This window comes from Suricata suricatta, chromosome 1, assembly GCF_006229205.1.
Source record: "Suricata suricatta isolate VVHF042 chromosome 1, meerkat_22Aug2017_6uvM2_HiC, whole genome shotgun sequence".
In the NCBI taxonomy this organism is placed as follows: domain Eukaryota; kingdom Metazoa; phylum Chordata; class Mammalia; order Carnivora; family Herpestidae; genus Suricata; species Suricata suricatta.
In genome coordinates, this window is record NC_043700.1 from 69,738,541 (window position 1) to 69,763,807 (window position 25,267).

The window sequence follows — 25,267 nt, forward strand, 5'->3', positions numbered from 1 at the left end:
AGGAAAAATGGACAGCTACAAGCAAAGGAATGAAACTGAATCACTTTTTTACACCATACCCCCCAAAACCTCAAATTGGATTAAAGGCCTAAATGTGAGACCTGAAACCATAAAACTCCTAAAATAAAACATAGGCAGTAATCTCTTGAACATTGGCCTTAGCAACATATTTATGGCTATGTCTCCGTAAGAAAGGGAAATAAAAGCAAAAATAAACTATTGGGAATTCACCAAAATACAAAGCTTTTGCATGGCAAAGGAAACCACCAACAAAACAAAAAAGCAACCTACTGAATGGGAGGTTATATACGCAAATGTATATCCAAAATATATAAAGAACTTTTTTTTAATAATAGTTTATTGTCAAATTGGTTTTCATTATAAAGAACTTAACAGAATTCAACACCAAAAAAAATCCAAACACTCAAATTAAAAAATGGGCAGAGGATCTGAACACTTTTCTAAAAAGGATATACAGATGGCCAACAGACACATGAAAAGATGCCCAATATCACTAATCATCAGGGGAAATGCAAACCAAGACCACAATGAAATATCACCTCACACCAGTCCAAATGGCTAGTATTAAGAAGACAAGAAATAACAAGTGTTGGCAAAGATGTGGAGAAAAGGGACCCCATGTACACTGTTGGTGGGAACGTAGACAGGTGCACCAATGTGGAAAACAGTATGGAGCCTCCTCATAAAACAAAAAAATACAAATATCAGGAGCACCTGACTGGCTCAGTCGGAAAAGCATACAACTCTTGATCTCAGGGTCATGAGTTCAAGCCCCATGTTGGGTGTAGAGATTACTTAAATAAGTAAAACTTAAAAAAAAAAAATCACGTGGTCCAGGAATTCCATTACTGGGTATCTACCCAAAAAGAGCAAAACACTAATTTGAAAAGATACATGCAGCCCTATGTTTATTGCAGCATGATTGCAGCCCAAATATGGAAGCAACCCAAGTGTCCACTGATGGATGAATGGATAAAGATGTGGTATATATACACAATAAAATATTACTCAGCCATAAAAACAAATAAAATCTTGCCATTTGCAAGAACATGAAAAACCTAGAGGGTATTATTCTAAGTGAAATATGTTAGACAGAAAAAGACAAATACCATATGATTTCACTTATATGTGGAATTTAAGAAACAAAACATATGAACAAAAAAAAATAGACTCTTAAATACAGATAATAAACTGGTGGTTGCCAAAGGGGAGGTGGGTGGGGGGATGGACAAAATGGGTGAAAAGGATGAAGAGGTACAAACTTCTAATTATAAAGTAAGTCATGGAAATGAAAAGTACATCATAAAAAATAAAGTTAATAATATTGTAATAATGTTGCATGGTGACAGATGATGACTGCCCTTATCATAGTGAGTACTGTACAGAATTCTCAAACTACTATTTTGTACACCTGAAACTAATATAACATTGTATGTTAATTCTGTTCCAATGAAGAAAACCCAAAAAGACTGTACCTGGGCGGGGGTGGGGGGAGGGAAGGAAGAATACACTTAAGAGATGCGAAAAATCTATGTGAAGGAAATGATGCAATCATTGGAGAAACACAAAGGTACTTGTGAACAAATGGAAAGATATCTCTTCCTCATAGTTCTTGAAGAGGATGCTTCATCATCATCAAGATATCAAATCTCCCTATGTTAGGGGGAGGGGAAGAGGGAAAGAGAGTTGGGGAGAGAGAGGGACACAAAACTTGACAGACTATTGAATCCTGAAAACGAACTGAGGGCTGAAGGGGGAGGGGGGAAAAGAGGTCGAGGTGATGGAGGAGGGCACTTGTGGGGAAGAGCACTGGGTGTTGTATGGAAACTAATTTGACAATAAACTACTTAAAAAAAAAAAAACAAAAAAAAAAACCCAAAAAACAAATCTCCCTATGTTAATTTATAAATTTAATACAAGCTAATTTAAAAAATAGCACCAGGATTTTTTGTTCTGGAATGTGAAAAGTTGAAACTAACGTCTGATCTTAGGTCAGTTTGTCAACATGAACTAAAACTAACTTGAAGAAAACTGGGGCGCCTGGGTGGTTCAGTTGGTTGAGCATCCAACTTCGGCTCAGGTCATGATCTCATGGTTCGTGGGTTCAATCCCTGCATCAGGCTCTGTGCTGACAGCTCAGAGTTTGGAGCCTGTCTTTGGATTCTATGTCTCCCTCTCTCTCTGACCCTCACCTGCTCATGCTGTCTTTCTCTCTCTCAAAAATAAATAAAAACATTAAAAAATTAAAAAAAAATTAAACGATATGCTGGCATTCCTCTAAGAACTCATTATGATTGAGCCAGTCTTACCTTCTAGCTGATTTGCTGCCACGTGGAATGAGGATTTAGGGTTGGCTAAATCATCCAGTTTCCAAAAAAACTGAAAAATCTCAATTTGCATGTGACATTTTACATGTGAACATGTTAGCAACTAATTAAAAAAAATAAAATGCAGATTAGGCAAAATAAAATCTACCTTGCAGATCATATGCAGCCCACAGGCTGTCAATTTTTGATCTTTAGATCTAACTTTTCTGTAAAAATTCAGATAGTAAATAATTTTAGGCTTTTTAGGCCATAAACAACCTCTATTGCACATTCATGTTCATTTTTACATCATTAAAACATGTAAAAGGGCCTCCTTAGCTCAGGGGTGTAAAAACCAGGCCTTGGATTTGGCTCTTGAGGTGATAGCTTGCCTATCTTGGTTACTAGAGATAATTAGCTTTGAGATTCAACAAATAACTTCCAAAGACAGCCATGTTATCTGACTTCTCTCTCTCCAAGATAATTTTTTAAATTAAGCTGACATAAGTATAATATATTTAAATAGTGGGACATTTCATAAGGCAGTACATTTTCCTCCTGGTATATGGAAAATATTCAGGAAGCACGTCCTGAAAAGGAGTGTATGCATAATTTTAAGATACATTCCTACCATCTGGTACATTTTAACTGCTCTTACAAATGAAGCCATATTGCCTGAAAAATGTTTTCTATTTTATTCTAATCATGTTCTCAAAAAACAGTATTATCAGGTTTACAATGTAGACTTTTCTGTTCAAGCACTATAAGAGTGGTTCTTGTTTCTTGGCTGGCAGCTGTACTCACTTCTTTTCTTAATCCCTTAAGAGAAGCATGTTTGATAAAGTTGGATAATAGCATCTTTCTGAGAAGGCCAACAACTGGATAATCCTACTAGACTAACGATGTGGCAAACATTAGAGGAAAAGTCATATCCAATTCATCCTTACAGATCACTTTGGTACTGGATCAACCTCAGAAGGGGTATCAGTGATAGGATCTGGCCCTGAACAACTGGGAAAGTTCCTAGGATGTATAAAATCTCTTTCCTAGAGTTCTTTTTTTTTTCAATTTTTAAAAAATTTTTTAAAATGTTTTATTTATTTTTGATACTGAGAGAGACAGAGCATGAGAGGGGGAGGGGCAGAGAGAGAGGGAGACACAGAATTGGAAGCAGGCTCCAGGCTCTGAGCTAGCTGTCAGCACAGAGCCTGACGCGGGGCTCGAACCCATGAATGTGAGATCTGACCTGAGCTGAAGTCGGAGGGTTAACAGACTGAGCCACCCAGGCGCCCCTTTTTAAAATTTTTTTAATGTTTTATTTGTTTTTGATACAGAGCGAGACAGAGCACAAGGGGGAGGGGCAGAGAGAGAAGAAGACACAGAACTGGAAGTAGGCTCCAGGCTCTGAGCTAGCTGTCAGCACAGAGCCTGACGTGGGGCTCACACCCACGAAGGTGAGATCTGACCTGAGCTGAAGCCGGAGGCTTAACCCAGGCGCCCCTTCCTAGAATTATCTTAAAAAAAAAAAATTTTTTTTTTATTTAAAAAAAATTTTTTTTTTAATTTTTGAGAGACAGAGACAGCATGAGCAGGGGAGGGTCAGAGAGAGAGAGAGAGGGAGACAAAGAATCTGAAATAAGCCCCAGGCTCCGAGCTAGCTGTCAGCACAGAGCCCGACACGGGGCCCGAACCCATGACCCGGACGCCCAACCAACTGAGCCACCCTGGCGCCCCTTAAAAATTTTTTTTTTAATGTTTACTTATTTTTGAGACAGAGCATGAGAAGGGGAGGAGCAGAGAGAAAGGGAGACACAAAATCTGAGGCAGGCTCCAGGCTCTGAGCTGTCAGCACAGAGCCTGCCATGGGGCTCAAACTCATCCACCGCAAGATCATGACCTGAGCTGAAGTCAGACGCTCAACTGACTGAGCCACCCAGGCGCCCCTCTTTCCTAGAACTCTTTAAAAGTAGGATAGTGAGACTTAAAAAATAACTACATGTGAAGAAAATAAGATGGGCATCAGTTCTCAAATACCTTTTAAACTTCACAATTCATTGAAAAGGTATTGGGAGTATCAATCATACATTATTTACCAAATCAAAGTTGATCCTGGATCACTACTAAGTTGACTCTAGTTCTACCCTGGTTGTACTCCATCTTTCATCAATAACCAAATCAACCCAGGGCTAAGGATTTCCTAGAGCTTGGCTGAACCAATGTCCCTATACTTCTTAATTAATATCTCTAATTTCAGGGAAGAACAAACATAAAGTAGCTCGTAAAAATGATGGACAATGGTGTGCCAGAGTAGGCAAGTGAAGTGTTAAGTAACAGTGAGCAACTTGTTAAACACAGCCATCACATAAGGTTAAATTACATAAGCTATAATGAACCATGATATATTAAAAACAATGATATTGAAGTTAAAAAATCATCACTCCCTAATTATTTTACATTTTACCCTTACCCATATTTTTTAAATGTTTATTTATATTTGAGAGAGAGAGAGAGACAGAGTATGAACAAGGGAGGGGCAGAGAGAGAGAAAGACAGAATCTGAAGCAGGTTCTAGGCTCTGAGCTGTCAGCACAAAGCCTGATGCAGGGCTTGAACCCACGAACTGCAAGATTGTGACTGGAGCCAAAGTTGGACACTTAACTGACTGAGCCACCCAGGTGTCCCGTACCCTCATCTGTATACTTGACATTATTTACGTCTGCTCTAACTGCATGCTAGAATACTGTGTAATGGTGTGCTAGGGAGCATTTTCTCCCAACTCCGTATTGTCATCATGCTGGTAATCTGAAATTGACTGTACTGGGAGTCTTTGTATCACACAAATAGGCAAATAATATAAATCAGTCCCAATTCCACTTCCCAAAGAGTCAGTTTAGCTAGAAGCATTTAAAAGCACTCTACTGGCTTGGAGGGTAGCACCGTCTCTGGTTGGCTCACATACAGGTTCTATCTCAGTCCTTCTTGTGCTAACCCCATAAAATAGACTGGAAAAAAAAAGAGAGAGAAATAAGTTGATGAGCAGCAGAATACACATTTTCCTCAAGTGCCATGGAGCACTGTCCAGGGTAGATCATACGCTACAAAACAAGTCTCTGTGAGTTTAAAAAGAATGAAATCATATCAAGCATCTTTTCTGACCGTAACCGTTTAAATCTAGAAATCAATTACAAGAAGAAAACTGGAAAAATCACAAATATTTGTAGATTAAACATGCTATTGAACAGCCAATGGGACAACAAAGAAATCAAAGAAGAAATTAAAAAATACATGGAAACATAAAAATGGAAATACAACATAACTAAAATCTAAGGGATGCAGCAGCAGTAGCTCTAGCAGGGAAGTTTACAGCATGGAGGCTTCCCTACAGAAACAGGAACAATCTCAAAACATCTAACTTTACACCAAAGGAATTAGAAAAAGAATATAGTCCAAAGTTAGCTGAAGGAAATAATATAGATCAGAACAAAAATAAATTAATACAAACTAGAAAAGATCAAGGAAACTAAGAACTGGTTCTTTGAAAAGATAAAATTGACAAACCCTTAGCTAGACTTACAAGAAATAAGAGAGGGCCAGGGTACCTGGCAGTCTCAGTCAGAAGAGCATGTGACTCTTGATCATGATATTGTAAATTCAAGCTCCATACTGGGTGTAGAGAGTACTTAAAAATAAAATCTTTAAAGAAATGAGAAGGCTCAAATAAAGTCAGAAATGAAAAAGGAGAAATTACTGCTGATGCTATAGAAATATAAAGGTTCATAAGAGACTATTACAAACAATTAAACACCAACAAATTGTACAACTTAAAAGAAATGAATAAATTCCTAGAAACATACAATTTTCAAAGTCGGAATTAGGAAGAAATAAAACATGTGAACAGACTGATTACTAGTAAGAACATAGAATCAGTAATAAATAACTCCCAATGAATAAAAGTCTAGGACCAGATATCTTCAGTGAATTCTACCAAACATTCAAAGATTTGAGACATATCTTTCTCAAATTCTTATAAACGAAACAAAGAGAAGGGAATGCTCCTAATTTTATGAACCAGCATAACAAAACCAGATGAGGACATCACACACACACACACACACACACAATTACAAGCCGATACCCTTGATGAACCTAGATGCAAAATCCTTAACAAAATACAGGAAACTGAATTCAACAACGCATTAAAAAGATCATACACCAGGGTGCCTGGATGGTTCAATCAGTTGAGTTTCCGACTCTTGATTTTGGCTCAGGTCATGAGCCCAGGGTCAATAGATTGAGCCCTGCAACGGGTTCCATGCTAGTGTGAAGCCTGCTTAAGATTCTCTCTCTTTCTCTCTCTCTCTGCTCCTCTCCCCTGCTCACTCTTTCTCTAAAAGTAAAAATAATTAAAAAAAAAAAAAAAAGAAAGAAAAAGAAGATCATACACCATGATCAAGTGAGATTTATTCCAGGGATAAAAGAATGGCTCTGCATTTGCAAATCAATCAGTGTGCTATGCCACATTAACAAAATGAAAACCAAAAATCATATGCTCATTTCAACAGATGAAGTAAAAGCATTTGACAAAATTCAATGTCTATTTATGATACAAACTCACCCATAGAAAAGAACAAAATCTTGCCATTTGCAACAATATAGAAGGACCTTAAGGGTATTATGCTAAAGTGAAATGTCAGAAAGACAAATATTGCATGTTTTCACTTATATGTGGAATCTAAAAAATAAAGCAAGCGAATAGAACAAAACTAAACTCATAAAGAGAATACACTGGTGGTTGCCAGAGGAGAGGCTGTGCGTAGGGTTGTGAAATGTGGGAGGAGGATCAAGGGGCACCAACTTCCAGTTATGAAAATAAATGGAGCACCAGGGTGGCTAGGTCATTTAAATGGCTGACCCTTGGTATCAACTCAGGTCATGATCTCATGGTTCATGGGTTCCAGCCCCGCATCTGGTTCCACACTGACAGCATAGAGCCTATTTGGGATTCCTCCTCTTTCTCTCTCTCCCTCCCTCTCTTTTTGTCCCTCCCTGGCTTGCACTCCCTCTTTCTCAAAATAAAAAAACATTTAAAAAATTAGTCATAGAGATGTACAGCATGGTGACTATAGTCAATAATAATGTATTGCAAATTTGAAAGTTGCTTAGAGTAAATCTTGGAAGTTCTCATCAAAAGAAAATAAAATTGTAATGTTATATGGTGACAGAGGTAACTAGATATACTATGGTGATCATTTTGCAATGTATACAAATGTCCAATCATTATATTATACACCTGACATGAATATAATGTTGTATGTCAACTATACTTCGTTTTAAAGTGCCCCCAAAAAGGTACTTAATATTTATAAAATATAATCTTTTAGGGATCATTAGAAATGCCTCCCTTTTTTGAACATATATACCTTAACAAAGAATTATATTTTCTAATAAACAGCAAACTGTGTCTGAGAAATTTTGGAATTTCCACAATTAGTGTTTTTGGTAAAGGCTTATGATGGGTTATTTTTATTTCATATGCTTTGTCTCTTACATCAAATGCTTTCTTCTGTGAGAAGAGCTGGTGCCCGAAAGCACCATAAAAGTAGCCTTGAGAACAAAGATGGACCGATTTGCTTCCTCCCCGGAAGTGATTAAGAAGGCTCAGAGCAACTTCACGCAATGCAAAGGCCAGATTCGCCAACAAATGGTTCAGATGCTGTTTGGGTCATTTCAGACATATGGAGTATCTCATTCAAGTTACTTAAAAGAACATCAAAATTAGTATAAAAAAAAATTAAGGCATGTGTGTAAAGGCCATTACACACATTAGTTTTGTTTTCTTTCTGTAAGTTTTTCTTGGAGTGCTACAAATACTCTAAATACCCAAGCTGAATTAGAAAAAAAAAAAGTATATACACAAGACAGGCATTATTTTTAATTTACTCTTTTACAGGTGAAAAAAATCCCTGAACGCTAGTTGGTGATGTGAGCCATACTAATACCACATCACCGTCCTATAAAAAGTGCATGAATCAGGACAAAGGGCCATGTGCTTGTTCTTTACAGAAAAAGGACATCAAAAAGTCAAAAGAAAGTAGTTTCAGGACTGAGGAATTACTACCTAACTCTGAACTTGAGTATCCTAACATTCTGCATTTTATTCTATAGGAAATTTGCAAATATGATGGAGTACACTGAGAATCATACTGAGAATCAATCACGTACATTTTCCACTAAGTAATGAAAAATTGCAAAGCATGCGCTAAATTTAGTTTTAAAGGTTATTTCCACGTATGTCCATGTCAATGTATGTCTGTAGTAGAACCTCCAAAGGTACCCTGAATTCTCAATATTTAACATTTGAATGAAATTTAAAAATGTTGTCATGTCATGTCGTGTAAAAAATTATGTGTAAAATCTCAAAAAATTATGTGTAAACCTAACTTAAGTGAATGATTTTATTTGCACGAACCTACTTTGATGGCCACTTGGGAATATGGCTATAATTCTGCTTTTGATATACCAAAGAGTGAAAAACATCTCTACGTTATACTTTATTTAAAATTAACAAAATGATAAACACAGTTATAGGTAAATGGCAATTCAGTACATTTAGTTGGATAATATTTTTAAAAATTACATATTCACAAGTACACAGATCCTTTACCAACATCGAACATTCTAGTCTATGTAGTCAAAGTCTTCTGGAATTCCAAAATTTTTATCAATTTTATTTTCTTCCAATCCAAATTTTCTTTTGGCCCAAGATTTTATTGCAAATATATTATCTATAAAGAAAATTGAGAAATATTTTTAAGAATTGAAAACAATCATACAACATTTCAAATATAATTATATTCTTTTTTTGTTACTTCTATTTCTTTCAGAAGAATCAACATAATAAGTCTGCGGTATTTTCAGAAGTAATGGCAATTAATTTCAGAAGAAAGAAAATAATTAGTATTTTGAATAACCAGATCGCATATTTAAACATTCAGCAACTGAGGTGCCAGTAAAGAATCCCTGAGGTAAGAATAACCTAAGAACAGGGGAAGGCCACCAATGGGGCCTCTTCCACATTTCCACAGCACAAGGCCAGGACTCCGTATCTCAGGAACTAGAGTTGCTCCGTTCCCAGAGGGTACACATTCTCTCCAGACCTTTTCCCCTTCCCCAGAGACAGTAATGGTTTCCAGATAATCAGGACAGCCTGAGGGAGAGGGGGTGAAGAGAACAGAAGGTAGTTCGCCTATCTTAAGGCTAAGGAAAGAAATAAGAGGTAGCCTTATTGTCCTCTAAGGGGAATTTAAAATGCATTTTGCCACTTGAAAAAGGTGTTTGATTGACTTAAAAGAATCTATCCTAAGGAAACAATAAATTGTGTACAAGGATTTATGGTTACATCTTTATAGCAGTGGAACAAAAGAAAAAAATAAAAGCAATCTAAATATCTAATCTCTTGGAAGGGAATCTCCGCACAGGCAGTGAGGGAACTGGGTAACCCCAACATGGTCACAGTGGCTGCACCTGGAAAACGGGGTGACTGTGAGGTCTTTCTGTGTTTTTTCCCCACACATTTTCTCTAATGTATATAAATCACCTTTATAATGAACATGTTTTATAGATAAAGAGAAACGAGAGTTTTCCGGTTCAGAATATTCTACAAAATGTTAAGTGCTGTATTGATAGTGATAATGAGGGGTTAAGAGGTTCCTCTGGAGTGTCAAAGGCTGAATGTGTCACTTCCCCCAAATTCACATTCAAATTAATTGTAGTCCTAGCATGTACCTAAGAATGGAAACTGGGTCCTCAAAAAGATGATTAAGTTAAAATGAGCTTGTTAAGGGGGCCTAATCCAATCCTCCTGGTGCTCTTATCAGAAAAGGAAATGTGGATACACTGACACCAGGAGTACACACTGGAAAGACCATGTGAAGACACAAGCAGATGCCCGCCTACAAGCCAAAGAGAGAGAGAGAGACCTCAGGAGAAATCAAACCGGCTAACACCTTGATTTTGGACTTCCAGCCTCCACAAGCGAGACAAAATAAATTTCACTTGTTTAAGCCACCCAGCCTGAAGCACGGGTACACCGCATTTTATTGTACTTTGCAGACAGTGCATTTCTTATGTACGGAAGGTGGGCGGCAACTGTGTGCTAGCAAGTCTACCAGCGCCGTTCTTCCAACAGCATTTGCTTACTTCATATATTTATTGTCACGTTTCTGTAACTTCACATATTTGAAACTTGTTCATTAGGATTATATTTGTTGTGGTGATATGTGAGTAGTGATGATTGAGGTTACTATTATACTTGTTTTGGGGTGCCAGTTAGTTTTGCTGGGGTGCAGACAGCAAAACTAACTGATTAATATTTTGTGTTCTGATAGTCCCACCAACTGGCTGTCCCTCACCTCTCCTCTCTTCAGACATCCCTATTTTTCTGACACACATTATTGAAATTACACCAATGGATTAAATGGCCTCTAAGTGTTCAAGTGAAAGGAAGGGTTGCAACACGTCTCATTTTAAATCAAAAGCTAGAAATGATTGAGCTTAGTGAGGAAGGTGCGTCAAAAACCAAAACAGGCTGAAAACTCAGCTTCTTGTGCAGACAGCCAAGTAGTGAGTGCAAAGAAAGAGTTCTTGAAAGAAATTACAAGAGCTACTCTGATGAACACACAAATGATAAAGTGAAACAGCCTCATTGCTGATGTGGAGAAAGTGTGAGTGGTCTAGACAGAAGATCAAAAAAGCTACAACATTCTCTTAAGCCAAAACCTAATCCAGAGCAAGGCTCTAATTCTCCTCAGTACTGTGAAGGCTGAGAGAGGTGAGGAAACTGCAGAGAGAGAGTCCGGAGCTAGCAGAGGTGGGTTCATGAGGTTTAAGGAAAGAAGCCGTCTCCATGACATCAAAGTGCAAGACGAAGCAGCAAGTGATGTGGAAGCCGCAGCAAGTTATCCAGAGGATCCAGCTAAGAGAATTCATGAAGGCAGCCACACTAAGACAGATTTTGAACACAGACGAAACAGCCTTCTACTGAAAGAAGATGCCATTTGAGACTTTCATAGCTAGAGAGAAGTCAGTGCCTGGGTTCAAAGCTTCAAGGCACAGGATGGCTCTCTTGCTGGGCAAATGTAGCTTGGTGACTTTAAGCTGAAGCCTGTGCTCATTTACCATTCCCCCAATCCTACAACCCTCAGGAACTCTGTTAAATCTACTCTGTCTATAAATGAAAGAAAGCCTGGATGACAGTAGGTCTGTTTAAAACATGGTTTGCTGAATATTTTAACCCACTTTTGAGACCTACTGCACAGAATAAAAGATTCCTCTCAAAACATGACTGTAATACACCTGGTCACCCAGGAGCTCTGATGGAGACGTATGAGAAGATGTTGTTTTCATAACACGACATCCATTCTGTGGTCCACAGATCAAGGAGTAGTTTTCACTTGCAAGTCTTCTTTTTTAAGATATGTACTGCATAAGGCTATCGCTCCCATAGATAGTGATCCCTCTGATGAATCTTAACAAAGTAAATTAAAAACCTATGGAAAGGATTCACCATTCCAGATATCATCAAGAACATCCATGGTTTATGGGGAAAAGTCAAAATCCAACATTAACAAAAGTTTGAAAAAAAGTTGGTTCCAACCCTCAAGGATGACTTTGAGAGGTTCAGGACTTCAGCGAAGGAAGTGGCTAGAGCTGTGCTGGGAATAGAGCGAGAACTAGAATTAGAGGCGGAACCTGAAGATGTGACTGCATTGCGATCTCATGACGAAAATTCAGCAGATGAGGAATTCTCATGGATGAGCAAAGAAAGTGATTTTTTTTTTAGAAAGTGATTTCTTGAAATGGAATCTCAATTACTGGAGAAGGTGTTGTGAAGATTGTTGAAATGACCAATAAAGGATTTAGAATGTTACACAAACTTAATTGATAAAGCAGCAGCAGAGTTCTATTGTGAATAAAATGCTAACAAACAGCATCACATGCTATAGGGAAATAATTCATGAGAGGAAGAGTCGATCAACGTGGCAAACCTCACTGCCACCTTATTTTCAGAAAGTGCTGCAGCTGCCCTGACCTTCAGCAGCCACCACCGTCATCGGTCAGTGGCCATCGGCATGCAAGCAAGCCCCTCCACCAGCAAAAAGGTTACAAGTCACTGAAGGCTCAGATGATAGATAGCATATTTTAGCAATAAAGTATTTTTATTTTATTTTTTTAAGTTTTCTTTTATTTGAGAGAGACAGAGACAGTATGAGTGAGGAAGTGGTAGACAGAGGGAGAGAGAGAGCCCCAAGCAGGCTCCACATCACCAACGCAGAGCCTGATGTGGGGCTCGAACTCCCATAACTGTGAGATCATGACCTGAGCCAAAACCAAGAGTCATATGCTTAACTGACTGGGCCAGCCAGACGCCCTAGCAATAAAGTGTTTTTAAATTAAGGTTAAGTACATTGTTTTTTAGACATAATGCTATTGCACAAATGTTGACTTTCGCATACACATAACTGTTATATGTAGTGGGAAACAAAAAATTCATTTGACTCATTTTGTTATAATAGTCACTTTATTGCAGTGTTCTGGAACTGAAACTGCGATATCTCCCAGGTGTGACTGTATTTAGGTTACTCTTAACAAATTAATAGTTGGAGTTTGATCACCTTTAAAAATACTGTTTAAGGAAGTTTAATTCCAAGTATCAAATAATGATAACTAAACGTTTGGAATGAAGTTTGTTTCTAAGCGAATACTACTACATCAGAGTAATATTAACAGAATATCCCCAATTCTTTCAATTAAAGTATAATGGAATAACAACAGATATTAAAAAATGAATCTTTATGTAACAATTTAAAATAAATCTGTGGTTCTCCTGAGGACCTAAGAGAGACTGCTAATAACATGAGGCACTCCAGAATGATCTGTTTAGTTTAGTGTCTGCATCACTGTACATTCTGGTCAATCACAGTCAAATATTTATATAGGGCCCACTGCTACATAAAATGGGCATTAAGTGTATTACAGGTACTCTATAATGTAAACGGCCTATGCTTTCAAAGCTGACACATGAGTAGAGAGAGAAAAATCAATTTACTACTAAATAATTCCAAAGTGTTATATATGTTAAAGAGAAAAGATCAAGTATTATGTGTACAGCTTCCAGAACAGGCTTCAAAAGTACAGGAAGATTTCCAGGAAATGAGAGAATAGATGCAACATTGCAAGAAGCCTGAAGGAAAGGGCTTCAAACCCGGATCAGGAGAGAAAGAAATAAGGCACCATAGTAAGGCTACAAGGCTTTGTAGGAAGGTGCTGCTGATTCACATGAGAGCAAGAAACCATTTTATTACAAACTTCCAAAGATTACACTTGATCTTAGCCAAAAAGCGAAGAAGCAATTAAACCTCCAACGATAAAAACAAACAAAAAAACAAATAAAAGCCTATTCACAATGCTTAATGGATGAATTCAAAAAGACTGATTAATACCATATCTTGGGCTGCTGGATGTCTGCCTTCAAGACAATGTCACCTGCAATCTTGATCATTTCTCATCAAATAATTTTCCTATTACGTGGAAATTTTTATAAATGGATAAAAAATAGGTGTGTGTGTGTGTGTTTTAAAGAAACAGCTCTAAGACTAGTAGAATTCCTGTTAATTTCTAAGGTGGTATACCCAGGATATATCTAGAAATAGGATGGCAATACCATATGCATGAGTCTGTTCTATGATCTCGCAACATCTATTCCCCACCCCCATTCACTAAGATACCTCTCACACACAGTCATAACTTGAGTATATTAATTATTAAGCAAGGTTTTATAAAATGTTAAATCTCACTTAAAGTGCATTTAATGCTATAAATTATTTAGATGTGATATTTCTACTTAAATCCTGAGGTAATCTCTTTTTACAAAACTGAAATACTATATTACTGAACAGTAAATATTCTCCATTCTAGATACATTTTAAGGACCTTTTTAGGTAAAAGGAAAACCAAACTGTAACTAATAATTACAGAACAATCTTTAGTTACAAGTATTACAGATGATTTTTGTTTTGAAGGCAGGCTGGTTTTCTGAGGTGTGATTTGCTTTAATACCATACTCTTATGGTAACACTGTTCTGTTGGAAGGAGCAAGTTGTAACTTCAAATGGAAATATGGTTCCTGACAGCTGTTTTTCTACTGTGCTAAAAATATCTTCCTTCCTATATGATTTTAAAAGTTTCAAATTCAGGGCATCTGGGCATCCGACTTCGGCTCAGGTCATGATCTCACGGTTCGGTTCATGAGTTCATGCCCCGCATCCGGCTCTGTGTTGACAGCTCAGAGCATGGGGCCTGCTTGGATTCTGTGTCTCCCTCTCTCTATGCCCCTCCCCTGTTCATGCTGTGCCTGTCTCTCTCTCTCTCTCTCTCAAATAAACAAACATTAAAAAAATTTTTTTTAAACCTTCAGGTTCTTTCTTAGCTAGTAACATTAGGGGAAAAAGAAGTTGTTTACATTGTTCCTTTTTTTCATCATAACTGGAAGTTTATGCTCAAGTGGAACACAAAAGGATTTTTTAAGAGGAGAATGGGAAAAGTAGAGTACTTATTCTTCAACTTGCCTAACATTATGCTAAAGCGCTTACAAACTGTTCTATTTAATCCTCCTAAAATGTAAAGTAGATATAATCTATGTTGAAGAAGCAGGTTCAGAGAAATTCAGTAAGTCATACAGCAAATAAGGAACACAATCTGGATTCCTTTCAAAAGTTAAGTCCTTCCCACCATGCATGCAGGCTGCGTGTTCCTACTGCTAACTGAGCCACTTTTCTGAGAACTATGGGTGAAATCACTGTGTGACTCGTCTTATTTTTAATCCACTTGCCTTTTTTTCTCCCTCAAAATTTTGTACTTCTCAAACCCATATAGTATCACTGTATTATGTATTTATACTTATTGGAAACACATTTCATTCTTCTCTTTTCTTAAATGGGAGCTTGCTGTTTTTACCCTCTTCTTTCCATATCCCTAAAGTATTGTTATTTATGAAATGTATTACTTTTGTGATAAATAAGACTGCAATTTTATGGGAACCAAAGACCAATCAAATTGATTTTATCTATTTAATTCTAAAATAGACAAGGAAGAGTGACTAAAAATTTTTTTCTTAATGTTTGTTTATTTTTTGAGAGAGAGGGAGAGTGCAAGCAGGGAATGGGCAGAGAAAGAGACAAAGGATCCAAAGCAGACTCTGCACTGACAGCAGAGCGCCCAATGCAGGGCCTGAACCCATGAACCCTGAAATCATGACCTGAGCTGAAGGCAGAAGCTTAACCAACTAAGTCAAGGTACTCCTAGGAAGAGTGATTTTTTTAGTTTAAAAACTGTTTTTATGTTCATTTATTTGGGCGGGGGGAGAGAGAGAGAAAGAGAGAGAGAGAGAGAGAATGAGAGAGAGAGCGCTCGCGCGCGCGCACAGGGGAGAGGCCAAGAGAGAGGGAGACACAGAATCCGAAACAGGCTCCAGGCTCCGAGCCCAGGGCGTGACGCGGGGCTCAAGCTCACAAACAGGGAGATCATGACCTGAGCCGCAGTCGGGTGCTTAACCGACTGAGCCACCCAGGTGCCCCAAGAAGAGTGATTCTTAAACATTTTGTGACATACAGAGGGCTGGACATGGGGTCAGGAAACCTGGAGCAAATCTTTGTACACCCTGTGACTAATCACGTTTGACTCAAGGCAGTCACTTTAAATTTTCTGGATCTCTGCATCAATACAATCTTACCCGTACTCTCCCACAGAAACAGAATAAGGATGAGTAGTACATATGAAGGGATTATAGACGGTCTTACCAGGATGGTAAAGTTCAATTACTATCACATTATAATACTGGAAAAACATCAGTGTAATTTATAGACAGGTTTTAACAAGGCTAATCATACCTGTATATAAATGACAACAATCATTATTTGTGAACTTTTATTCTAAACTTTAAGACACAGAGAAAATGTCTTACTAATTCCCATTTCTTAGAAAGTCTCTGGTGTAGACCAGAGGGTACATCCACTGGCAAATGGATTAATGAGGCATTTATATGAAAGTAGGTATACAGAGAAGATAGTATCAATTGGTGGGTAAGAGCTCGGACTCCGGAATCAGAAAGGCTGTATTCTAATTCCTGTTCCACTGCCTAACATCTGTGTCACTGAGGGCTACTGATGGCTTCAGTTCCTGCTCTAAAATTAGGAATGATAATCCTATTTACCTCACTAATTGTTGCAGAGATAAAATGAGAATGCGCGGCAGATACTCTTTACAATGCCTGGCTTACAGTCGGCTGCAACAAATGTTAGCTATTGTTATTATTAGCAAGAAGACAAATCTTTCAGATTACATGAAACTCTTAAAGTTATCTTGCACTACTATAAGGAAGGCTAAGTGATTAGCCTAAGTGGCTTATGTAGAAAAAATTACACAAAAGTTAAACTTCAAGCAATCATTGGTTTTACAAAAACTATGTTGTACTTTACAAAATGATTCATAATAAGATTAAAAAAAAAATCTTAAGTAACCAAAATGATTTAATATATAAAAACAATATATACATTTCTGAAAATGTCTTTTCTTGAATGGAACTAGGCACAACTGCTTTTGCATTTCGTATCATAATAAGTATGAAAACGTTTAACTATAGCTTATCGGTATCATTATAATACATACCAGTCCATCTGTTAGCGGCTTCTTTGGCTACTTGATTTGCTTGACCTGAAAAAGTATATATGTGAGTAATCGTCTTCATCTATTTACAGATTAATTTTTTACATGAACAAAAGGTTATATAAAAAAAACTCTATGTAAAAAAAAAAAGCTCAAATTGAGACAGAATCTGAAGCTCCAGGTATTTTGATACACAAAAGTTGTTAATTTTCATGAAGTCAAATTGATCTTTTTTTTTTTTTTTTGGTTGGTTGAGCTTTCTAGGAAAGTTTTATAGTTTCTTATATTCAGGTCTTTGATCTGTTTGAGTTAGTTTTTGTACATGGTCCGAGTTGAGAGTCCAGGTTGATTCATTTGCATGTAGATAACCAGTTGTGCCCAGCACACCATTAGTTGAAAACACTGTTCTCTCCTGCTTGAATGGTCTTGGCATCCTTGTTTAAAAAAGTCAGTTGGGTTTAGGAGCATCTGGGTAGCTCAGTAACTTAAGCTCAGGTCTCGCGGTTCGTGCGTTTGAGCGCCACGTGGGGCTCTCTGCTGACAGCTCTGAGCCTGGAGCTTGCTTCAGATTCTGTCTCCCTCTCTCTCTGCCCTTCCTTGGGCTCATGTTCTCTCTGTCTCAAAAAGAAGTAAACATTAAAAAAATGTTTTTAAATCAGTTGGGTTTACTTCTGGACTCTCAATTCTATTAACCTCTCATTAACCAGTATGTCTATTTTCTATTCTCAGTAACTCTACACCCAACATGGGGCTGGAACTCACAACTCCAAGAGTCGCATGCTCTACTGACTGAGTCAGCCAGGTGCTCCTGGGGGTCTATTCCTATACTAACACCACACTCTCTTAATTTCTGTAGCTTTGTAAGAAGTTTTGAAGTTGGGAAATTTGAGTCTTTGAACTTTGTTGTTCTCTTTCAAGATTTTTTTTGGCTATTCTGGGTCCCCTGCATTTTCATATGAATTTTACGATCAACTTATCAATTTCTACAAAAAAGCAGTTAGAATTTTGATAGGTTTTACATTGAATCTGTAGATCTGAGGAGTATTTCCATCTTAACAATTTTAAGTCTTTCTATAAACACAGAATGCCTTTCTATTTATACAGGTCTTTGGTTTCATTCAATGTTCTGTACTTTTCAGGACAAATATTGCACTTCCTCGACTAATTCTATTCCCAAGTATTTCATTCATTTGGGTGCTATTGTAAACACATTTTTTAAATTTTATTTTCAGATAGTTCATTGTTAGTATTTAAGATACATGTGATTTTTGCATATTGATTTCTGTATCCTACACCCTGCTAACCTCACTTATTATTCAACATGGATGGTTGTATTTCTCTTTTTTGCCTCATTGGGCTGGCTTGAACTCCCAGTACAATGCTGAATAGAAGTGGTGACAAAGGTCATCCTTGGAGAAAGCATGCAGCCTTTCACCATTCAATAAGATGTTAGCTGTAGATCTGTTGTAGGTGTCCTTTTTAAACTGAGGATTTCTATTCCTAGTCTGTTGAGTGTTTGTATCATGAGATGGTGCTGGATTTTGCCGAATATTTGTCTGTTAAGACAATTATGCTGTTACTGTCACAAATTACATTATATGTTTTGTGCCCAACAAAATAGGCTTACCATTATTGCATATGCAGCTGTATTTGAAATAGGAGAACCATAGGAGATACAACAAAAATACATATATACTGTCTTCTATATTTACCTCTTAAGTAACCTTTACCAGCATTTCTTCATGTTACTGTGTAGTGTCCTTTCGATTCAATGAGAAAGACTTCCGTATTTTTTTAGGACAGTTCTGCTAATGACAAACTCTCTCAGTTGTTGTTTACCTGGGAATGTCTTAGTTTTCCTTCATTTTTGTAGGGAAATATTTCTGGATATAGAATTCTTGGTTGACAGTTATTTTTCCCCCTAAATCACTTTGAATATGTCATCCTAATGCCTTTGGCTTCTATGCTTTCTAATAAGAAACAAGTTGTTAATCTGATTGAAGGTTCCTTGTATATGATTAATCACCTCCACCTTGTTGCTTTCAAGATTCTCTATCATTTGACAATTTGAGTATGATAAGTCTGTATGTGCATCTTTTTGAGGCCACCTTAAATTGGAGTTTGTTAAGTTTTTTTGATGTAGAGATTAATGTTTTTCATCAAATTTGAGATGTTTTCAGCTCTTATTTTCTCTCCTTCTGGGACTTCCATTATATATATAAGTTGTCATATATATACATATATATATATGTATGTATGTATATATATATATATGTGTGTGTGTGTGTGTGTGTGTGTGTGTATATATATATATATATATATATATATATATGTCTTAATGCCATGACACAGATCTCTTGAGACTCTAATGTTTCTTCATTCTATTCTCTTTCTGTTCCTCAGAATGAATTATCTCAACTGAACCATCTCCAAGTTACTGATTCTTTCTTCTGCCTGTTCAAATTGGCTATTAATCAGTCCCCTGATGAAGTTTTTGTTTTAGTTATTGTAGTATTCAATTCCAGCATTTCATTTGTTTCCTTTTTAATAATTTCTACATCTTTGCTGATATTCTCTATTTGGTGAGCTATCATTCTTAGACTTTCCTTTAGTTCTTTAGGTATGTTTTTCTTTAGCTCTTTTAACATATTTAAAACAGCTGACTGAAAGTGTCTAGCAGCCCAATATCACATATGTTTCTGGGCATAAACCATACTGTCTTTGCAGATCTTGCAAATTTTTTTGTTGTTGAAAATTGGAACATTTTAAATAACATAACATGGCAACTCTGGAAATTGGATACTTCCTCCCTTCCCAGGGCTGTTGTTTTGGTACTTGTTATTGTTTGCTTAGTGATTTGTCTGAACAAATTCTGTAAAGTCTGTATTCTTTATTATGTGAGGCCACTGAAGTCTCACTTACTAGGCAGTTAATAATCGAACACAGATTTCCTTAAACACCTGGACTAAAACTCCAGGCCTTCGCTGAGCGGCTCTCTCTCTCTGTGTTGGGGCAGGTTTCAACACTCAGCGAGGCAATTTACAACTCTGCCTTAGCTTTCAGTTCCGGCACGCCCTGAGTGCCAAGGTCTGCTAAAGGTGGGAGATGAGGAACTTCCCAGGACTTTCCTGGGAATGTGCACAGCCCTGTGCATATGGCCTTCCAGTTTTCCAGAACTACGGTGCTTCTCAAGGCACCTGTAACATGTCTTTCAGCCTCTCCTTTTAAGCTCTTTGACTAGTCTACCGTTTGCCTTAACTGTTACTCAGTGGCTGAAACAGCTGTGGGGTTAAAACTCTTGTCTATAACAGTTTTAGACAAATGTTCCCCAGAAAGAGGCTATTAGCATTGGGCATACTACAAGCCAGATCAAATAACGATAATTCTTCTTATTGGTGGTTTTCAGAGAACCATCAAAGAGGTCAAATAGTGACAACTTGGGAAAATGAAGGTCTTAAAGAGCTCCAGCTCCAATTTACTCCTGCTGATACTAGGATGCAGGGCTCTTATTTTTCAAGGTCACGGCTGAGCTACACAGTAGTGGGTAACAATAGGGTGAGTTAAAATTACATAAAGCTTATTATTCTTGCTGAGATTCAGTCATTTTTCTTGAATAGGCAAATCTTTGGTTATTTTCTAGAATTCTGGGAAAGTTGTGACAATTTTTGCCAGTTTTCCTGGAAGGATAAATTTTCATAGGTCCTTATTCCATCATTTTCACGGTCATCCCGGCATTTCCAAAAATATTTAAGTACTTCTTGTCTTCAAGAAGATTTGCTTTCAAGTATTTTTGTTGGAATTCAATTTTCTACAACTTATTTTATCGGTTCTCACTTCAGTAATGGTCAAATAGCTAAAATTAAATTTTATTTTCATACGTTATTGCTTTTACTTCTCACTTCTTAGATATCTGCAACTAATCTTGCTAATACTTAATTAATTAATGTAGATACCAATAATCAGCTAACATAAGAAAATATAAATATTTCCTGCCAGAACTATTGAGAAACAAGTAAAAGATAATAGTCATGTCTACATGAACATAAAAATTAGTTATTATCAGCAGAAAAACTGTTATAAAATAAGCTACGGCAGACTTAGAGATCAGCCTGATGGTTGTGATATGGGTGCTACAGCTACATAATTAAGAACCAAATCTTATTAAAATCAATTTGGCAAACTCCTAATCCTTTAATCCAATAATCTTTCCTGCAATAACATGATAGCCAAAATCCTATGAAACCTCTCATCATCAAAAAGCATGTTTTAAAAGCAATAATCTCTTTGGGGGAAAGGAAATAATCTCACTTGGGGGAACAGAGGTTAAAATCTAAAAACATTCTCTACATTTAGTAGTAAGGAGATTACCACCATTTACTACTTAAATGTTTAAATTTCTTAAATCTTGAGTTTATTGAAAAAAATAGCCTTTACGTCTTTTGATATTTACTTATTCAGGTTATTTTTCAGGCTTGGACACACACACACACACACACACACACACACACACACACCACCCTATGACCTCACCATACACTCCTTTTGGGACTTTGATTACACATATATTAGGTCACTTGAAGTTGTCCTACATTTTAGGGATTTAATGCTATTTGCATTTAAAAATTTTATTTTTCCTCTCTGAGTTTCATTTTGAATACTTTCTACAGCTAGTCTTCAAATACACAAATCCTTTTTTCTGAAAAGTTTAATCTGCAACCCAGTGTATTTCTCATTTCAGACACTGTAGTGTTCAACTCCAGAACTTTGACATGAGTTTTTATATCTTCGTGTTTGTTTGTTTCTTAATGTTTATTTTTGAGAGAGAGAGTGAGAGAGAGAGAAAGAAAGAGCAAGAGAGAGAGCACGAGCGCACCAGCAGATAAGGGGCAAAGAGAGAGGGAGACACAGAATCCGAAGCAGGTTCTGGGCTCCAAGTTGTCAGCACAGAGCCCAATGTAGGGCCGGAACCCAAGAACCTTGAGATCATGAGCCAAAGTTGGATGCCCAACCAACTGAACTACCCAAGCGCCCCTGGATTTTCCATATTTCTACTTAACTTTTGGAACATATACATTTATAATAGCTTTTATTGTTATGGTCTTCTAATCCTACTGTCTGTATCAGTTATGGGTCAGTTTTGATTGAAGGATAATTCTTTTCATTAAAGGTCATGTCTTCCTACTTCTTTGCATACCTGGTAATCTTTCATTATATGTTAGACACTATGAATTTTATTTTGTTGGGGGCTGGGTGTGTTTGTATGCCTGTAAATATTCTTTAGCTTTGTTCTGGGATGCATTTAAGCAACTTTGCAATAGTTTGGTGCTTTTGAGATTTGCTGTTACGATTTGTTAGATGAGAGGAGGACAAAGCTCAGCCCAGGGCTAATTAGTCCTTGCTAGTGAGGCAAGACGTTCTTGAGTGAGTTATGAATTTTTCCAATCTTCCTGGTGAGAATAGGCACTACTCTTGGTTCTGTGTGAGTGCCAGGCACTGTTCCTTCTAATTCTTTGAAACTGTTCTTTCCCCAGCTTTGGGTAGTTTCCTCACATGCACGCACCAAATTTGAGGGGAACCCTCTGTAGATCCCCAGGGTTCTCTTTCTGTGTAATTTCTCCTCTCTAGAAGGCCATCCTGTGAACTCTAGCCACACTGTGGCAGGTCTCCCTGATTCTCAGTTCCATCTACAGGGTTCTGCCACAGCTCGGAAACTCAATAAAATAAGCTAACACAATTTTAAGACCTAAATTGTTTCCTTTCTCTAAGTGTTGTCCTTTATTGTCTGATATCAAGTATCTTAGAAACCTATTTGATATATTTTGTTTGTGTTGTTTTTTAGGTGAGAGGATAAATTCAGTCTGTTACTACTCTATCTTGCCTACTAGTGGAAGTGCCACATCTGAATAAAATTTTATTTGTTAGCTGTTCTGAATTTTAAAGCAGAAGAAATGGACATTTCTCTATAAAAGTATGAACTGAAGTTGGTCTAAAATTCTTCTTACAGGTATACAGGCTTTGATAGGGTTTTTTTTCCTCCCCTTCTGATTAGACTGTGGTAGCTTTCCACAGGAAAAAATATCTTACGTTAAAAAAGTTTTTAAAAATATCTTACCTTCACATCTAAAATATATTTATGAAATAATGTAATTATTCTAGATAACTAATATCTATTAAATATGTTGTAATTTTATATAATTAATGCATTTTATAAAGATAGATAATATTTTTAATGTTGTAAAATAAAAATGATACAAAGCCAGGAAGGACCCTTGTCCTCTTACCCCTACAAAGATCAGAAATGTACAATGTAAAAATGTCAAAAATTAATATACATGTAATGGATTCACCACTACAAAATTCTACAGGATCCAAGTATGGATCCATCTTAGGTGACTACATAATTAAATAGGAAAAGACAATCCAGGTCTGATGTTGATGAAGAACAGTAAAGTCTCTTAACTCACTGTAAACGAGAAAACATTTTCTTCTCATTCACTTAGACCTCATAGCCTGCATAATACTCATTCACACTAACATGTTTTCCTTAGGTTGAGAAATAAATTACCTAACAGAAGGCTTAAGATGGAGAACAGAATTCAGGCAACCAGCATAAACTAGTTACAACTTCCTCCTCAACTCTGCTATTCTACTCTTCAGAAAATTCATCAACCTTTATATACCTTGAAACTTCTTCCATCAAATTCCATCACCTTTCTAAGAGGTGAGGCAATTGCCAAAACTGCTGCTTGACTCAGAGGTACAAGAACTAGCAACAGCTGAATACACGCCTGAAATAACAGTTTTCCCAACTCATGAATCGGTCTGGCACAGTTCTCTGTCCTTATGGATTTTCCGCAGCCCACGATTAGCCACTGGCCTAGGATCACCATCAGTATTGGTCAGAGTAGGTTTGTAGGACTAAGTAGGTTTTAGCCATTCCAGAGTGGACAGAGTATCAAAATTATGAAAAGGACTGTAAAAATTGGAGGTCACAAGTAGAAATGATGTCAGGCAGGTCATGTGCCCAGGGAAAGAGCAATGGCAATACCACAAAGTAGAAAAGCAGAAGTGTTGAGTGGGCATGTCTATGGGCTGTAGGTCCTTGGCAGAAGAGAGAATGAAACGGGTAAGCAAAGAATTGGCACTATCAAGGAAAAGTCCCAGATGTACACAAAACTGCAATCAGGAAGGATGGCAGAGCCAAGTAGGAGAACTAACTGAAGGATCAGATTTGATAACTGTGAAAACAAAATTTTCATGATGACCTGCTACAGGGCACAGACAAGCTGATCCTAAAACTAAACCACCTGAAAGCATTCAACCTGGGTAAGAAAACTCTTCTCAAAGCTCTCCTTCATGAGAAGCTGCTCAAGACAATTGGTTTCCTCTTTAACAAACAGTACATATTTCCTTTTAAAGATGAATCATGAGCAGGTCCAGCTTTCTCATAGTAACCTGCTACACTGCTTTGAGGTGCTTATGTTCACGGAGGGTCATCTGATTTTAGTTAAAACTCTGAAACTGATTAAAGTGGTTAATTTCGTAGATTTAGTTAGCACTTTATTTTGCAGGATGATGATAACTGAAATTAATCTGTGGGCAACATTAAAGAGCTAATATGTGTCTCTAAGTACCTGATTTACAGAAAATGACTGGCTGGTGGGGGAGGGGGCAGATGGGTTCCTCTGCCTCCACTTCTCTGTGAAAATCACCCTGGGTAATCAGCTGAACCAGGCCCAAAACATATCATCATGTAGGCCGTGGGCTACATGTGCATGAATAATGCCTCCTGGGCTTGTGCAAAACAGGGATCGGTCTCTAAAATTAAATTTATTTATTTATTTATTTAATGGTTTTTATTATTTTTGAGAGACAGAGAGACAGCACAAGCAGGGGAGGGTCAGAGAGAGAGGGAGACACAGAATCCGAAACAGGCTCCAGGCTCTGAGCTAGCTGTCAGCACAGAGCCCGATGTGGGGCTCGAACCCACGAACCATGAGATCATGACCTGAGCCAAAGCCCGATGCTTAACCGACTGAGCCACCCAGACGCCCCTAAAATTAAATTTAACTTTAGATTACACTAACTGAACTGCTTAAATATTTTTTTAACTGCAAGGAATACCATCAAGGAGAGCTTAACTGTAATCAAATTACTCTCAAGCTAATTTTATTTATTTAGAAAGTGGGAGCGTGAGTAGGGTAGAGGAACAGAGGGAG

The 25,267-nt window shown here is 37.3% G+C and overlaps 1 protein-coding gene across 2 annotated transcripts in view; it reads right to left on the reverse strand.

Annotated features, from left to right (window-relative positions):
- Positions 1-8,859: 8,859 nt before the first annotated feature.
- Positions 8,860-25,267, reverse strand: part of MND1 (meiotic nuclear divisions 1) — a 62,740-nt gene continuing 46,332 nt past the window's right edge. For both annotated transcript variants that reach the window (XM_029953876.1, XM_029953807.1), the window contains exons 7-8: positions 17,052-17,096; positions 8,860-9,112 (exon numbers count right to left, since the gene is read on the reverse strand). In XM_029953876.1, the coding sequence (XP_029809736.1) occupies positions 9,006-9,112; positions 17,052-17,096 (152 nt within the window). In that variant the 3' untranslated portion in view covers positions 8,860-9,005. The remainder of the gene's footprint in view (positions 9,113-17,051; positions 17,097-25,267) is intronic.